Below are 18,148 nucleotides of genomic sequence, written 5' to 3'. Positions count from 1 at the left end.
ATACTTTTAAAGATTTGATGGAGTACTTTCGATCTCATTTTTATTATCAAACATTCGTTAAAATGTGGAGGGCTTAACATCATTCTGTTTCATTTTTTGGAAATTCATCAGTTTTACGATTTTTGTTTGTCATTTCAACTTGACCTTTTTGGGTTGCACTAGGGACTTGGCAAAGCATCAGATGTTCGATTAAAAAACATGGGATACTTCATACAAAAACATATCTAATTTCTTTTTTCCACATTGCCCGTTGCAACTTGCTTTGCACAACTCTAAATTGATGTAAGCAATTTAACATCATAATAATGTATGTGTTGTTGCCTAGAACCCCAAACGGTTTAGTTATGTCCCTATATATACACATAAGTATATATCGCTCACACATATATATAGGATTAAATTAATTCAGTGCTTTTAAATTTCTTGTTGCGGCAATGCATTGTGTATTTGGTTAGATTTTGGATATTCGATCATTGGCCATATAACTACAAACATTGCTTTAATAGCATTTTAAAAGTTCGGTGTTGATCGCATAATAATTTTACACTGTATTTTCTTTGTAACTTGTAAGAGTGAAATATTGTTTGTATTTTGTATATTCATATTATTTACTTTCACATTTTTTTTAATTTAATTTATCTTTCTTAACGCTTTTTTCCTTGTCAGTCTTTACGATTCACGGCTTTTGTGCATTTGAATTTTTGTTTCATTACAATATGACCAATTACGATACTTTGTGTATGTTTTCAAGGTGATGGAACCCACGCGTTTTGCTGATCGATGAATGATAAGGTGAGTGGGTAGGTGAGTGCAGATGTACTGGCATCTTTCGACCCGAGAAGAGTTATTATAATTTTCGATGCTACTATACACATATGGTGTATATAAAAAAGGGGCAGTGGTTAAACTTCCAAGAGGGGACTTCTCTACTGATCTAAAGAGGCAGTTTTGGATCGTTTCCAAAGAGATTTAAATAGCCCCCTTTTTTTGGGTTTGTTATTGGTGATCGCCCCCGAGGCTCCATTGTCCTTGCGATTTGTATCCCTTCGTGTGGTGGATCCTAGATAAAAAAATGTGGTATCAAAATTAAAATCGTTTAAACATGTTTTTTTAAATTTATTTTAATGCTATTTAATTTATTTTAAAGCTAACTTAAATATATCAGTGGTCCACCTCTTAAGAACATGTTACGGAGCGGAAGATCAAGAGATGGACTCACCAAAGAGAGGTTTTAAATTGTACACGAGCTTCACTTATCTGCTGATTATTCGCTTAACGATTAACGAATAATCAATTTTCGGCAATATACAGTGGTAATTATGGGCCGGCAAGAATTTTATTTAAATACCACATTGTTAATCATATTCTTGCGTTAGGAACGGTTTATTTTTAAGCCAATAATGCACGTTATTAGAGTATATACATATTTTAATTCCTAACTCTAGCTCCTGGGATCTCGACGTTCCTACAAATAGACAGCCTGGCGTTGCCATATGGTAGACTAAAAAACCGATCCAGGTATTATTCTATATACGAGATTAAACGTTTTCCCCGATCTTTTACGAGGTTACTATTAACGTGTCTTTAAAAATATATCTATAAATTATTTTATGCAATTTTTGCTTCTTATATGAATACACATTTTTTTATTCGTTATTTCAATTCATAAATGTGTTCTATAACCTTACCCGTTTCAAATTCATAGACATGCTTGCTGTTGCTATCATCCATAAGTTGATCGCAGTATGCCTTCTGTTTTCGATCTTTGCTGTTTTCTGATGAGTACAATTAAAACGCTTTATTTCTTTTCGGTTCACTTCAGACAAACTCACTTTTTTTGGTTATCAGTAAACTGGTCACTCGCCGCAGAGCCTCGCGGGGTGATTTATTCAAAAAGGAAGGTGTAAGATTTGGTGGCAGCGTTAATGGCTTACGAGATTGTCCGGTGCCCGACATGCCCGTCGGATTGTCCCATACCCGCATGGAAGCCAATCGATCTATGTTCTCGGTGGAGACTGGACGCATTCCCCGTTGCTTGGGATACCATCCTCGAGCCGGGGCGCCAGTCATACGCAGCATTTCATTGGAAGCCAAAGCATGATTTATTGAGCGCTGGCGGCAAATTTGGGCTGTACCATAGTTACCTCCTATTGATGGGGTATGAAATAAATTAACACCGTGTGAAATTACAAATCCGGTACCAAAAGTGGTGTCTGATTCTTGGACGTTAAATGAAACCCAATTGTGTTACATTTAAGCTTTTAAAAGCTATTGCTGATTGTTTTGACGAATGTACCTATGGGTACATTCATTGATACATTCATTTATATAAAGCAGACTTAAGTTATAAATATATAGTAAAAAAATATATATTTTATAGTAAAACAAGAGAGTTGAATTACTCAAATATCATATACAGTTAGGATTGCTAGGAATAAATTTCAAAATTTTGTTGGCATAGGATAGAATTTGTTCAACATAAAGGCAGGAAATATATGAATATTTTTTTTAAATTTTTATACCCGGATTTGTGTACTTTTCTATATAATAGCACTTTTAGTTACAATGCAAGGGCGGTGTTAATTGACATCGAGGATCAGTTGTTATATTTTTGGAGGAATCTATTTTTATTTGGGGCAAATAAAATTTTGCACATTTGCTAGCAGATGTGGAATGCTCTATTGCTCTATATATACATATATATATGTTATATGTACTATGTATATATTGTCATTTATGCCATATATGTTGTCATTTTAGTGTTTTTATCAGGTTACAGAGGGGCGTATTTTTGGCTGAAATGAGTTTGTCTTCCTGTTAGGTAATCTTGTTCTTCTTCTTTCCTAATTGCTTCTATTATAATATTGGGAATAGGTTAAGTGAAGACGGCTCATATTTGTACATTTTTTACATATTAAGGGATTTAAGTACTTGGGTGAGCGTGGTTGTGTTGCAATGGTATTTATTGGTAACTTTACCAAAAGTCTTCGTTCTCTCGCAGGTAGGATCAACTAGTACGAATATATATATATATATATATATATATGGTAGAAAATATATATATTTATGGTTCTACCATAGTACCCCAGGCATTCGCATGAATTTCCAAAAGCAGAACACGCAGAAACGTATTTAAACTAGTGACGTGATCCGTGCCTGAGTAGTTTAAAAACTGTGTTTGTTCTGCTTTCTTCAAACTTCTTGCGGCTAGCTTTACTTTCTGCTTTTATTTGATCAAATTAACATATATGTATGTACGAAAAGATATTGCCCAGAAAACAGTAACAGCACTTTCAATTTCTTGCGCTTCACTACAGATTAAAATATCTTGGGACTATATTTCGCATTGGATGCGTTGAATTGGGGGATCCTACTTTACTCGCTAACTCAAACTGTTCCAAATATTATATTTCCTCTACCACTCCTAAAATATGGCGAGAAAATGGGCTTTTGGGGCTAAGGGAGGCACTAACGTTCCCAGACAAGGGTGAAGCTAGGGTAGCTTTCGAAAATTTCGACTCATACCAGTTGTAGGAGTCCAAGGACACGTGTGGGAGTGTATTTGAGGAAAGCACGTTTATTTGTAGGACGTTTATGTTAAAATTGGTATAAGGCGGAAAATATAGATCGAGATAAGGCTATATTTGAGGAAAATTCAAATTGCGTCTATGTCTATACATAGTTAAATTGTTTGTGTGAGATTTTGTAGGTAAAAGTTGATAGGTATCGGAAGATAAATGGCGTGTAGTAAGTGATGATCTTTAAGTACTATTATGTGGGGACTGATGTTTTGAATTTGAAATTCGGTATAACTGTTGAGGTCCTTATGTACGGTGAGGTGATGATATTGTATGCGGTGTCTGGAGAGTGGGCTTGTTGATGGAAGAAGTAAGCGTGTTTACTAAGTGGTCCCATTTTCGTATGATTTTGATGGCTGGTAGTTGGCAGTTTGGTTTTTATTAAGAAATATGAAATATAATATATTTGCATGACCAAATTTTTAGCTTTTTTTGTGCTTCTGAGGAATAGTGGGATGTATTCCCTTACTGTAGTTTTCGCTGAATAGTCCGGTACGGCTTTTATTTTAAGTGGGATCTGGTGTTTTAAGAAGGTCCAAATAGTTAAAAGGCAAAGGCGGGTTTTGATCGGGAGGGTCTAATATCACTCCGACACTGTGCATCGTAATTAAGAAAGAATGGTTTTTGGTTTAGGTTCGAAGTTTAGTGGGGAAATAATAACAGACATGACCGATCTCTATAAGAATAGATTTGTGACTAAGTTTACTTACATAATAAATATTTATATATTGCTAATATATATTATATAAATATATTGATATTTAGTGCGTAAGGCTTTGCATGTATATGTCGGTAGTGAACCTTTAATTTTGTTGATATACCTCCTTTAAGGACATCGTAATAATTATTAGAAATATACACTACAAAGTTTAAATGTAGCCTGTAGATTTAACAATTTATCTAAGCATTGTTTTGCCTGTTATTGGCGTTTAATAATGGATGAAAACCTAAAATCAAAAACATATTTCGCGGAAACTTTGCTTCAGGGAATGTCGCCAATTATATATATATTTCTTTATTCTTTTAAAGAATTCATTAATTTTGGCGTTAGTAAATAAATTGCCCATGTATGTTGGGCATACTTTTAAAATATTAAACTTGACTTGCCTCCTATCCCCAAAATTGAAGCGCCCATGTTGATGCTGTTCGATGTGCTCGATCTGGGCGCTGTGCGGGAACCACTGACCACAGGCAGGGGCTCATTTTGGCGTCGATATGGGGTACGTGGTATGTCACAGCTGCTGGTACATTTTTACTTTTTTAGGTCTTATGTAACTTGTATGTAACTACTCACCCTCTGGCAAAAATTGGAGTTTCAGGAAGACTACATGAGGTTTGCAGGCGATGCTCTTCGCGCGGCGACTGCTTTAAGCTGCGCTTGGTGCCATAGTTAATATAACGACGATGGTAAGAACCAGATCCACCTGCTATTCCGTCGAAATGCGGTGGGGGCAGTGGAGGCATCGGTCCCAGACCAGTGGGTGTGGTTATCCCACTGCCACCGCTGCTATAGTGGCCAAATAGCTTTGGAGATTTCTTGCGGTATTGCGAGTCAATACTCCAGGATTTCATTGTGTTGGCCGAATGACCTCCAGTGGCTCGATGTGGGGGGACCGTGGGTGGTCCGGCGTGGCCCTCTAAGAAGCTGGCCGATTGGTGGGCAGGCGCTGGTGGCGGTGGTAGCTCGTCAGTAAAGTGACGCACAGAGGCGATATTGTCTCGACTACGGCGAGTGTGACTGTTGCTACTGTGCACCGCTGTACCGGAGGCGGTGGCATGCACCTCCACTATGGTAGTACCCCGATTCGCGGCAGGGGCATTCGCCACTGCCGGAAGCTCTAGCTGCTTTCGCGGCTCCACCGGCGACGGTGGAAGTGGGGCATCGTAGTCAAATAATTCCGGGTTAGAACTCGGTGGCGATGGTGGCAGTGGGCCCAAATTGGGCATCTGTGACAGCAGCATCTCCTTGGCGCTTTCAGACTTGTGAACGCCATGTCGAAATTCCAGTACCCGCTTTGCATGCAGCTCGGCAGCTGTCGTTGGGGCACCAGTGAGTCCACCACCATTGCTTTCAGCCGGTTGACCAACAATTGGAATGTCTCCACGCAACAAAGCACTGATGTTATGCTCTATTTGTATCAGTGGAGCACACCCATAGCTAAAATCGGAAAGTTCTTCGTCCTCCTCCAATGTTGGAGCCAAGTCTGTATGCGGAGTAGTGGCGTTGGAAGCTCGCTGATCTATATTGAAAAAAAGTTTTATATATTATTATTTTGAATGAATATTTTAAAATTCATATAAAAATTGTTAAGATGAAGTATGCACCCTCTATAGAATTTAATGAATTTAATCCTGATAGAGTATTAGGATAAGAAAGAATTGATTGTTTTTTTTTACTCACCGTTACCGTTGTATCCATACAACTCGTAGCTGCCGGTTCTGCTGAGACGCGCCTCATCAAACTCTTCGCTGCTGGATGTGTTGTCCGGCATGGACTCGGCACTTAGGCGCTTTTCTGTTAGCATAGCCGTCTTGCTCTTCACTGGCTTGCAATAGCCGAGTTGTTCTGGTGCCTCGATATCAAGAGATAAGACTGCCCGGTGTGCTGCGGCCATCTCCAGTCCGCGACGTGTATGCCCCGCATTAGCCTCACACTCCTTGTAGACGAAGTTTATCTCAGATGAAGTTGGTGGCAGCGGTAAGGGTAGCGGAGTAGTATCGCTTTGCTCGCTATCGCTTGTATAGAACTCATTACTGATCGCCCCGGCTCCAGCTTTGGGTTCGGGTTCGACTCTCTCGGCCAACGAGGAACGTGGCGGCTTTGGTATACAAAATACATCTGTGGCACGAGGCGGTTTTTTGGCTGTGGAGCGACGGATAATAAAAGTTCCATTGCCAGGCATACTTCTATCGTTGCAAATGAAACCGCTACTGTCCTCTAAATTGTTGGTTTTCTGTTGATGGAAATGCCAAAATGCTAGATTAATAAACAGTGTTGTAAACAAAGTAGGAACTAGTATGTAAATCAAGATAGAATGTAATAATCAGATATCCGCTACAGCTCTAAAGGGAAAGGGCGGAGATACATATTTATATTATATTATTTAAATTTTTAGCCTTCGACGTTCATATGGGCGACAAACAGTCGGATTTGCGTGGTTAGATCGACTCGTCGGGTGACTGCGAAACGCTTCAATACGTTCATTTAATCAAACACATTTAATTACGCGTTTATGAAAGCAGAAACTTTTGTTTTGCAATGTTCTCTGTTTTCATTTGAACTACTTATTATAAAACTAGTGACGATTGCCTGCAACATACAAAAGTCCTGATATAACCTTTTGTGAAGAAAATTATTTGACTAACAATATCTAAAATTTACTGGAATGCTTAAGAAAATATATATTTGCCCGCCCTCTCATTAATTTCTATTGAATTACAACAGATTTTTTCATATCTTCTTGTATAAATAGTAGTCGTATTCGGACACTCTATTGGTGCGCTTTGTCACTTATAACTACTGTCACTGATTTATAACGATTTTTATACCAGTTACTCGTAGAGTAAAAGGGTATACTAGATTCATTGAAAAGTATGTAACAGGCAGAAGAAAGCGTTTGCGATCTCAGGAACTACAAAAGCCAAAATGAGTTGAGATTAGACATGCAGATTCCGGAGACATAGACGCAGCGCAAGTTGTTACAGCCCACAAACCGCCAAAAACTGCCACGCCCACACTTTTAAAGAATTTGTAAGTTTTTTTTCATTTCATTATCTCTCCCCAATTTCTAGCGATATTCCAGAAAATGTTGAAATTTCTCGTTCGTACTTCCACTAGCTGACAACGGTTATCTGCTAGTCGAGGACCTCGACTATAGCATTATCTCTTGTTTTAAATTGCCACAACCAGAAATGCTTGTTGGACAGCCTTTCTGAAAGTACCATACTTATGGTTTAGTGTGATCTGGATATACTTTATCCAAATTTTTTTAAACCATACACGTATGAAGGCGCGTGCGGATGCTTTTAATCAAATTTTGAAATTCTTTTTAATAAATATTTTGTTGTAAGTAGCACTAACCGTTTTAGAAGCAGTAGTACTTTTAAAGCCGCTGGACTTCTTCTTGTTGCTAAAATGAATCTCCCAGGCGACTCCGTTCTGTTTCACGGGTGTGAGGTCAGTGGAGATGGTGGACTCCTCCAGCGAATCTTCCGAATAGTCCTCATCCTTGGCAGTCGCCTTTGATGTCGCCACATTGACGTGAGACGCATCAGGCGAAGCCTCCCCGGACGAAGAGTTTGAGCTGCTGGATAGTGGATTCAGCATGTGGCACACTTCCTTGTGCTTTTCGACAGAGCTGAGTAGCCGCTTGCCGCGAGCCCCTTCCCCCACGGCAGCCTTAGAAGACGGACCTGGGTAGATCGTCACCGGATGTTCGTTGACGAATGGCTCCGGCAGCTTCGCCAAATTACCACGGAGGACAGCATTATGCACAGCGCTAATGTCGATGCCCAGGGCGTTGCGACCACCGTTGCAGCTGCCCGGGTGCCGGAGGGCTGACAATCCACTTGAGGAATTAGCAGCGGAAGCTCCACCCAAATTCGAAGCTCTGGCACCACAGCACGGTAAGCTGGAGTAATTAGAGCTTACGGCAGGAGTCGAGCTAGAACCCCGAGCCTTTGGCTGGCGGAATGGTAGAAAAATATGGTTTTGCGGAGAATTAATTGATTTCCCATTAGCTGCGGTGCTGCTATAGCAGTGGGACTTCTTTAAACTTACCAGCGTTGTCTGAATAAGAGGCGATGAAGTTTCCTGTCCGTGTACAACGTCAGATAATTTAGTTAAATTCTCAGCAGTGCCATCCACTTCGTTGAAGCTTCCCTCGGGCACAGTGTCTGTGCTGGGTGTTTGGGGTACATCTTCTGAATCTTTTTTGGACATGCTGTAATGTCAAAGTTAAGATAAAGATTAAGATTAAATAAAAAAAAACACAGACTACAAATTTTTAGTGTTAAAACAGGCACGGCATTATGGATTGACAAATTTTATCTGGATCAAAGCATAAAATGCATATGGCAAATCACAGATATCTATTTCGTATACATACTTAATTTCCAAGATCTAAGCGACGGACAGGCAGACGGAAGGACATGGCAAGATCGACTCGGCTAGGGATCCTGGTTATAACCATCGGTAACTAAACACTAGTAATAATTATGAGACGTGCGGAGCCGATTATGTTCTCATTTCACTTCAGCACAGATGTTAGATTTAAAAGGTAAATTTTTCCGGAAACCGGTTGAAATTTTAATTAAAAGGCATCGGATGGTTTTTTTTGGTAACTTTATTATTTACAAAAGTATAATCCTATTCCAGAACACCGAAATTCCTAATTGGACACTACATATGTATATGTTTTTATATTGGTACTATTGAACTGATTTACTTACTTTTTGCGACTTAGGCTCATGTAGCCATCGTCCTCGGACTGATTCTCGCCACTGTTGCAGTTCAAGGCCACTGGTTTCGTTGCTGCCTCCTCAAATTCTGAAATAATCTCATCGAGGACTTTTATTGGCTCAGGAATGTCATCCAAGGAAATTGGTTCCAACGACTGCAGTTGATTATTGCTGCATAAAAATAGTTATGTACTTTCACACTTATTACAACGGCTTCGTTGACTTATCGACACTCTTATGGTCGTTGAGGGAGTGTATACAATGTTTCAAAACTTATTATGTTTAGCTGTAACCAGAAAATTAATGCTAGTTCTAGGTGCGTAGCTCTAATAGTTCACGGACATACGGACTTGGGTAATTCCACTTTAGTGCCTGAGGCGGTTATCTACTAGGTTAGATCAGATCAGATCAGATAGGTCAGATTAACAGCTACAACATTTAGTCAAATTGCATTTTATTTGGTTTAAACAAGTCAACACTCGGATTAATTCTTAAACTTCACTAATCAAGTTTTAAAATCATAAGTACTCTTCAAGCTACTTTGGAAAGATTGGACTATTTGACTAATCAATTTTATTTCGCAAAAAATTTTTGTTTCGCATACTTTTGTCCTTTTTGATCAGCTTCAACATCAGCAGCGTCTAAATCTGGGGCTACCTCTGGATCTGTCTCGGTTTCCAAGGAATGAAATGTGCTATGAGATTCTGCCATTGTGTCATAGGATTGCCCTGCCTCCATATGAAACGTCCGCTCGGTCTTGACGTTGGTCAAATCGGGTGCTTTAGATGATTCATGTGCCGCTGCCATTATGGGATGCTCATTGAACCATCGATGATAGACCTCGGCGACAGTGGCTTCTTTGTCGATGTTGGATATCTCGATGACTAAAATGTCCCAGTCAGCGACGCTGCTGGCGTTACTTTGTTGGGGGCAGCTTCAATGTTCATCTATGCAATGAGTGAAAGTGATTGGAGGTTTTGCTCTGCCTTCCTTGCTGTTTTAATTTCAGGTTATTAAAGTCGTCATCTTACGATGTGCCTGTAGGGAGAAAATACGGGTAGCCAATGAGTATCTAATATTTTTGTACGACTACCGCTTTAATAAACAATTTCACTCTCTTGATTTTTAATTTGGGATAACTTATTTGGCAATTTAAATGCTACCTTGTAATGGTTAGGTGGTTATGGATATAGGTACACGTAATCTGTCAAGGTTGATTTGTAAAACCACGATGAGCAGGAAGTTTATAATTCGATCAGAAAAGTTTTCGAGACCACGTACTACCCATTAATCAATCTACATATGTAAGTGATCCGCCTAAAAAAAAATTATAATTTTCCTGAGCCCAAACAAGTTTTTCGATTTCTTCGCCTCTGAATTTTACTACTATATATATTTTTGCAATTTTACCTCCAGTCTCAATTTTGGGGACATCACATGGGTGTTTTGGGTTTGTACCAGACTTTTAAATATATATGTATGTACAGTGCGTGCAATTTTTTATATTACGTATGTATATGGCATTTACACCAGAAAGTAGACACACGCGCAACTCCGGCAATTAAAAATTGTTCACCGAGAGATTTTTATACATTGATTTTTCCATCACATCGCGGAGAACGATTTGGAGAATGAGGAGCCACTATTCGCACTCATCCTCAGCCTCATTTTCATTCATATTTTCTATACACTTTGGTTCCCCGCCGAGAAGAGTTTGAGTATAGGTCCCAGTCAGGCGCACTTACAAACCGTTCTCGCCAACCTCCTCCCACACACCTTGTACGGCTGGCTATATGTATACATACTTATGTACGTACATATGTACATACACGTAAAAACACGTTTTTTCCTTTGATCAATTAAAAACCATTTGCAACCGAGTTTGTCTCAAAAATTTGACTCGACGTGTACAAAATGCGCTTTAATACAAATTTCCGACACTAGTGTATAATGGGAAAAATTTATTTCCGCTGTTATCAGTCAACGTGTATGACTTACAGTGACCGTTACAGTATGAGCGCGGGCCACTTTTCTAGCTGTAAAATTTACTGCTGTCGGCTTTCTTCTTCTCACTCATTTCGTTTCTGAATGAAGTTTCTACAGTCTGGCATCGATTTTTTCAAATGCAGACACATGCACCCACTCCCGGACAACGAAGGCGAACCGACTTTTTCGACTGCCTGGGGTTGTTCGGTAGCTTTTGCTGTCGGCACACAAGAGTCAAACAGGAGTCTTTTGAAGCGAAATGCTGCTAAGAATAGATTACTCAAGGCGGAGGAGGCAGGGAGGCCACAAATGGCAGACGCCGCGGCGACACTTAAAGCAACGGTACCAGCGACTTTGGACGGCTATGTTCAAGCCGAAAAAGAATTTCCGAGTGTATTCATATTTTGCAATGGGATTTTGACTTAAACACACATGAAAATGCTCATGCCAGAGACCAGTGAACCTTCTTTTCTCCGACTTTCCTACAACACGAAAGCGAACTTTTGTTTATGACAGCAACGTTCGCACATTTAGTGATGTCAAAAATTTACCAAAATATTGTATCGATATCATTCGAGCCGCGCAGCATAAATCTTTCCCCTTTCGCAACACGACGCCAATTGTGCATAAATTTAGATCAGCAGAAATAGAGCAAATAAATAGATAGATCAGTGCAGGAATAAACGTAAAGCCTCAATTACTTTTACTTGTCATTCCGCAAATTTGTAGGGCAAGTTATCAGATATCGATTTAATTTTCGCCTTTTACTTCGAAGGCGTTATTGCTTAGCGAGGACTCAACCCCAAACAGGCGCGGTAGGAAAGTCATTTTTCATAAATGGGTGACCGGATAAAAAATAAAAACTAAAATTTGTATCCAATGTAAAACGGACTTCGGACTAACTGGCAGAATCCAGTGTGTTGAATTGTCATTGACAAATCCCCTTAATGTATGCTTAGACCACTAGTGAGCGCCAAATTTGTAATATTTTCGCCAACACAACCATATAACTTTAGGGGGATATACATTTTTAGGTTTGAGAAAACAGCACAGCTTTTTGTACGCCGCAAGATGTACAACGAAATCTATTTTCGTTTCAATCACACATTTGCGCTTTGGTTTCATGTAAACTGAAATATTAATCATTTACTTGATTTATTTTTGTTTTACTGTTATACAATTAATAATCATCAAAATTGTTGTATTTTTTAGTGTTTTTATTTGTTTTAAAACACTGTTGGCGGCCGAAGGCGATGTTTTAAGTGCCTTGCCGAATGAAGATGTTGTATTCGGTCGTTCCATTTTCTTCTAAATTTTTTCCGCTCAGCCAGCTGGACATGGATGTTGTAGGGGATCGGGTTGTGGTCCTTACAACTTGTCCAAGTACTGGGATAGATCAGGCAGTCCCTCCTTAAGACCCTTGCGCTTACGTGTATCCTGGACGATGGCATAGGGCTTGCTTGAGGGCTCGCTCGGGTCGCCGGGCAACACCTGCCAATGATCGAAGACACACTGAGGGAAGGCCTGTCCACCGGTGTTAGAGCGCAAATCGGCGGTAAAACCGAATGACTCGTTGACGGGTAGGTATGCCTTCACCACGAACATGGGAGTGCCTACAACTTGGTTTTCCTCGAACACGTGGCCACGTCGCCTGTTGAGCACACCGTAGATTCCTCCCACAGCAACCTCGGGGCACTGGATCTCGCACAGGTAGACAGGCTCCATCAAGCGCGGCTTGGCGGTGATTGCGGCAGCGTACAGGCAACGACGAGTAGTTGGAATGATCTGGCCACCACCACGATGGATGGCATCAGCGTGAAGCGTCACATCGTAGATGTTGAAGCGGACTCCGCGCAAGTTTTCGTCGGCTAAAATACCCTCCTTTGAGGCCCATTGGAATCCAGCGACAACCGAGTCCTTGATTTCGTTAAGGTACTGCACGGACTTGGTACAGTCGAGGATGAAGTTCGGTCCGGTTCCGTCGGGGCCGAAGCACCAGATCTTACGGGCCTCAGTCACATCGTAGTCGTACTTCTCAGACAAATAGCGGGCACGAGCCTTGAACTCATCCTTGGAACTCACATCACCGTTGTCAATGTCCTCGGGAAGACCGTCGGGCATGGGCAGGGCTTTCATCAGCAGACGGTTGTGCTTATTGGGCGACTTGGAAAGACACATCTGGTCAGACTCCTCCGACACAGTTTCACGGTAGGAGACGACGGGATCAGACTTCTTCAGTGGGATACAAGCATGGTCTTCCTCCAGATCCTTTAGACAGATCTCCAAATGCAGCTCACCGGCACCGGCAATGATATGCTCGCCAGATTCCTCGATTATGCACTGCACCATAGGATCGGACTTAGCCAGACGCTTCAAGCCCTCCACCAGCTTAGGCAAATCGGCGGGGTTCTTTGGCTCGACAGCCACTCGCACCACGGGGGACACGGAGAACTTCATGACCTAAAATCGATGCAAAAATTTAAAATTCATATAATTCAATTATAATTATATGCTGCAAACCTTCATGTTGTGGGCGTCCTTGAAGGTGGTAATGGTGCCGGTCTTAACCAAGAACTGATCCACACCGACCAGACCGCAAATGTTGCCAGAGGGCACATCCTCAATGGCCTCGACGTAACGACCCATCATGAGAATTGTACGCTGAATGGCCTTCTCATATAAGTCCTCCTTCTTGCCGGGGGTGTAATTGGGGCCCATAATGCGGCATTTTTGCCCGGTGGCCACCTTACCGGCAAACACACGACCGAAAGCATAGAAGCGACCCTTGTCAGAGGTCGGCACCATCTTAGAAATGTACATCATAAGAGGACCTTCAGGATCGCAAGACTTAACGGCGAGAGCGGCCTCATCGTCATGGGGACCTTCGTACAGCATCTCCATTCGGTACTTCTGCGCAACCACCGGCGAAGGCAGATGGATAGCAATCATCTGAAGTAGAGCCTCACCGGCTGGCAGCCAGGTGCGCATCACAGTCTTCAGCAGAGCTTTGCCATCCTTGTCCTTGTCTTCATGCTTCAGGGTCACACCGATTTTCTCGAGCAAGGTACCGATCTCCTCCTTCTTGTAATTCATGATGGCATCGAACACCTTGTAGATGGGGTCCAGGATGTACATGCAGAATGATCGCTTGTTGTCAGCTTCCTTCTGCTTCTGCCATTTCTTAGTCTTGGCGTTAAAGAAGTTTTCACCCCACAGTCTGTGAACAAGAAGTTGAAGAAATAATTGTGGCTTAAAAAACTCCTTATTCAAGATGAATAATTCGCTTATATTGCTATATTATGGGAACATATTATTTTCCAGAAAATTCTATATAATAAAAAATGCATGAGTTATAATTAGATTAATTGTAAGCAAAAAAAAAAGGTGTTACATTATTAATTTCTTAGTTGTCTAACCATTTAATATTTAAAATCAGTTTTAAAGTCATATCTTTAAAATATATCGATGTTGTCGATTATCGATATTTGCAACTTTTAACAAATGTTAAGCCAACTTTCATTCTATCAAATTCTATAAAATATACAGTAACAATTAATCTTAAATATACGAACGAATTATGAGGTCAATAAAAGATTTATGTATACAAGTTAAAAATTATTAGTGTAAGGTAACTGTTTTAACATGACTCATTGGAACATTAGGAAAGCGGTCCCCAGTCAGCGTTTAAACAGCATCCGAAAGTTTGATCTTCTTCTATTTATGGTCCACTTGTGGCGCCCTCAGCACGAGCGACACTAAAAAGACTGCCCCTGGGGAGAAGTCTTTCAAGAAGCCGCCCGCTCAGCGCCACACGTTATGTGGTAGAAGTTTGAATATATTTAAAAAACAATGAGAACGACTTACCGGTTCATTAGCTTGACAACATCGATCTTGAACTTCTCGGAGTACATCTCGGAGAACTGCTTGAGGGTGAATGCCCAGCCATGCAGCCCAGAACCGAAGCCGACTGATCCCTTAGAGGGATCCACGCGCACCTCACCCATCGGGCCTCCGTCATCGTTATAGGTGGCAATAATGACGTTCACGTTCTCGACGATGCGCTGGAAGGTCTGGTAGAGCTCCTCGGCATCTAGTTGCAGCTCTAGCAGAGCGCGGTCCATTTTGTTCATGAATAGGATCGGCTTGATACGCTCGGCGATGGCCTGACGCAGCACGGTTTCGGTCTGCACACAAACACCGGAGACGCAGTCAACCACAACGAGGGCACCGTCGGTTACACGAAGGGCGGCTGTCACCTCCGAAGAGAAGTCAACGTGACCGGGCGAGTCAATCAAGTTGATTAGGAAACCCTTGCACTCCTTCTCACGCTGATCGGCGTGGGTGATGAACACCAGATCCTTTTCCTCCACCTCGAAGTACATGGAAATGGCACTGCAATGGGGTAATACGGATTAGAAAGGGAAAGGGGGCTGGAAGGAAAGTGACTGGTCTTACGTCGACTTGATGGTAATGCAGCGCTCCTGCTCATCCTTGCGGGTGTCGGTGAAACGAGTCTCACCCGCCTTGGCTCCAGCAATGATACCAGCCTTCGACACAAGGGAATCGGTCAGAGTGGACTTGCCGTGGTCTACGTGAGCAATCACAGACATGTTGCGGATGTTCCGCTTCTTGTCCATGAGGCCACGGATTTCGTCGACGGTGAAGTTTACCTTAAATAAATAATTAAGGCATCTTTATGTATTATAACGAGTTTCGACTACATATATGCACATGTTCTTATTAAAAATGGCGTCCCTACACACACAATCTTGACAGTCGTGCGAAGGTCTTTGAGGTTAGATAAGAACAGAAAACCACATATCACTCATTCGCTTGTTTCAGCGTCGATATATATGGTTAGATATGGCTATTCCTCAGGTATTTCACAACGTACACCCAGCAGCACTTTCTTGCCAAATTTAAATAGCAAATTGTATACGTCATTCCTTTTCTTTGTCTTGTATTTCACCACCACGCACGCACACACGCAAACGTGAAAATATGTGGGCACATAATTTCACCATGTCTGCACATTTTACACTGGGCATTAAAGATTTTAATGTAGGTCGCCCCTAGGCCTTTACTGTAGATATAAGGCTATTATTTCGAACTTTGGCCACCTACCATTTTGGATGTTTGGAGATTTTCTCGCGGACCAAAAAAACACTACGCCTTTCAACGGCGTTTCGACAGGAAAGAGCGAGGCGCTGCAGCGACCCTAGAGCTGGGACAGTTCTCGATAGACGGAACCAGTGTTATTCGATAGTAGTTCACTAACAGATTAGATAGTTGTTTTGCATGTTTACTAAGAATATTTTTTAGTTTAGTTTTTAAATGGCATATGGCAGATTATCGACGAGAAGATTTCTGAGGAAAAGTTTGAGATTTGAATATCATGAAACTCAGTTTCGGCCTATTCTATATGATCTTGGAAGATATAGTAAACTAATTTAAATAACACTGTTGTTAGGGATAATACTTTATAAATCCATATATTTGAAAATTTTATACTATTGATAGTTAATTGTACAGAATTACGCTCACATTTTTGTTTAATATTTTCTTTTGAAAAATAATAATAACTATAAACTAATATTTCTTGTTTCGTTTAAACTAATTTATTAAGGAAAATCGTTGTCTTTAGGTTTTTAACGTCGGCTTAAACTAAAATTTTCAAAATAGGAGCTGTTGGTCCGATGAAGAACAAATACGTATCGATAAACAATAAGAGAACGAAATGAATTAAAGGATTGCTTTTCTAAGAGTACCCCTTTTTCGCGAATTTACTTTCGCAAATTTTATTAAGTGGCAGTTTTTAAGAATATTTTAAGTAATTATACCTTTTTAGGCGTAGTATTTTTAGCTAGTGTGTTTTTTAAAAAGTACTTGATTCAGGAACCTAAAACAACGTTTTGTTGCACAATGACAAACTTTCAAATACTATAGTCTATTTCCCCGACTGCTAGATAGCGTGACAGCTTTTTGCGGTTTGGAATTGGTATTTTGATAGAAATTGGTAATCCAAACAATAAAATCTACATTTTTGGCGGTTTGTAGGTTGCACAAAGGTGTACAGCGTAGACGTTACTAGAATCTGCATACTTAGTTATAACATTCAAGTTTTTAAAAATCCCGAGATCTCAACGTTCTATTAACGAAAGCTATTTTTTACATTTTGGTTGACATTTACATTTTTGGTCGACTCAAATGTTGTTTTTTATATATAATTCTGTATAATTAACTCTTTAAATATTCTAGGTTTCAAGGTTCCACAAATTAATTTTTAAATAAAAATTGTATTAAATAATTCTAGAAAATTACGAACTTTGTGGGCAACACTTGGGACTACTTTGATTTTAACGTTACTGCACAATAAACTGTGCATCAAAGTTTATTGTGCAAAAACGTTAAAATCCGTGGGTAAGAAAGATTAAGGAGCTTTTTTCGGTTTTCGCTTGCATACGTAAATTTAAGAATTTGCCAGGAAAGGAAAAATGGTAGCAGTGAACATTGCATATGAAGAATATTCTAATTACCGAAGGTGTGATCCACAAGGTGTGAACCCACAAGGGAAGGGTGGAACAGAACGCAAAAGGCATCGAGACGCCAAGATAAGGCTGAGATCAAACGGTACAGGTCAAAGAGGGGAGGGCAGGAGGACGTTGGACGGTACAGCGTTGGACATCGGACTCTCGGCAGCCAAGGTCGAACGGGAAATGTGCGAACTTTGGAAAGTAAAGAAACGAGACTCAGTAAAGTCGCTCACGCCTACTACGCTAAGACTACAAGCAGAAGACAACACGCCACTCCCTCACTCCACTTAACGGTGGTTACATAAAACCTTTTAAATAATTGGTGTAATTCCAATTATTTTACATTTATAGATTGAAATTGGCAAGCAAAAAAAACATTTATCCAGCATCGCCTTTACTAAATGTGTAGGTGCCAAACAGACATTTTTGGGATAAAATAATTTCGCGATTGGGCATGACCAAAAAGTTTTTGGCTTATCGATAGACATTAAAAAGACATAGGTAGAAATAATACCAATAAATAGAAGTTAAAATACATACATTTCATTTAATTATAGCTACCTTGCACTAAATGTTGCACCATTATACAAG

At 40.4% G+C, this 18,148-nt stretch overlaps 2 protein-coding genes across 10 annotated transcripts; both read right to left on the bottom strand.

Moving 5' to 3' along the window:
* Positions 1–345: 345 nt before the first annotated feature.
* Positions 346–11,772, bottom strand: LOC6548880. 9 transcript variants are annotated; one of them, XM_026983627.1, is made up of 11 exons: positions 11,576–11,772; positions 9,643–10,076; positions 9,030–9,209; positions 8,359–8,521; positions 7,660–8,262; positions 5,980–6,532; positions 4,873–5,818; positions 4,686–4,816; positions 1,833–2,147; positions 1,689–1,775; positions 346–1,060 (listed from the first exon to the last, which is right to left on the bottom strand). In XM_026983627.1, the coding sequence occupies exons 2-11, from the start codon at positions 9,843–9,845 to the stop codon at positions 927–929; spliced, it is 3,315 nt and encodes a 1,104-aa protein (XP_026839428.1). In that variant the 5' UTR covers positions 9,846–10,076; positions 11,576–11,772; the 3' UTR covers positions 346–926. The 9 variants fall into 9 exon arrangements, with proteins under 9 accessions (XP_026839428.1, XP_001973976.1, XP_026839422.1 ...); XM_001973940.3 differs by lacking the exon at positions 11,576–11,772 and adding an exon at positions 11,371–11,566; XM_026983621.1 differs by lacking the exon at positions 11,576–11,772 and adding an exon at positions 11,457–11,566.
* A 366-nt stretch (positions 11,773–12,138) lies between these two features.
* On the bottom strand, positions 12,139–16,275 carry LOC6548879 (elongation factor 2). The gene is made up of 5 exons (XM_001973939.3): positions 16,149–16,275; positions 15,480–15,694; positions 14,889–15,416; positions 13,545–14,241; positions 12,139–13,484 (listed from the first exon to the last, which is right to left on the bottom strand). The coding sequence occupies exons 1-5, from the start codon at positions 16,149–16,151 to the stop codon at positions 12,393–12,395; spliced, it is 2,535 nt and encodes an 844-aa protein (XP_001973975.1). The 5' UTR covers positions 16,152–16,275; the 3' UTR covers positions 12,139–12,392.
* Between the last annotated feature and the right edge of the window lie 1,873 nt (positions 16,276–18,148).

Source organism: Drosophila erecta, unplaced genomic scaffold (genome assembly GCF_003286155.1).
Source record: "Drosophila erecta strain 14021-0224.00,06,07 unplaced genomic scaffold, DereRS2 tig00000975-arrow-arrow-pilon, whole genome shotgun sequence".
In the NCBI taxonomy this organism is placed as follows: domain Eukaryota; kingdom Metazoa; phylum Arthropoda; class Insecta; order Diptera; family Drosophilidae; genus Drosophila; species Drosophila erecta.
The sequence above is the reverse complement of the archived record's forward strand: the minus strand, read 5'-3'. Positions and strand labels throughout refer to the sequence as shown.

What these genes read in the sequence shown, in the direction of transcription:
- LOC6548880 (XM_026983627.1), bottom strand. Translation starts at nt 9,845, where the DNA reads ATGGCAGCGGCACATGAATCATCTAAAGCACCCGATTTGACCAACGTC. An exon ending in ACTCCAATTTTTGCCAGAGG is followed by an intron (nt 4,817 to 4,872) that starts GTGAGTAGTTAC and finishes ATGTACCAGCAG; the next exon opens with CTGTGACATACCACGTACCC. An exon ending in TTTACTGATAACCAAAAAAA is followed by an intron (nt 1,776 to 1,832) that starts GTGAGTTTGTCT and finishes TGTACTCATCAG; the next exon opens with AAAACAGCAAAGATCGAAAA.
- LOC6548879 (XM_001973939.3), bottom strand. An exon ending in TGCATTACCATCAAGTCGAC is followed by an intron (nt 15,417 to 15,479) that starts GTAAGACCAGTC and finishes ACCCCATTGCAG; the next exon opens with TGCCATTTCCATGTACTTCG. An exon ending in GTTGTCAAGCTAATGAACCG is followed by an intron (nt 14,242 to 14,888) that starts GTAAGTCGTTCT and finishes TCTTGTTCACAG; the next exon opens with ACTGTGGGGTGAAAACTTCT.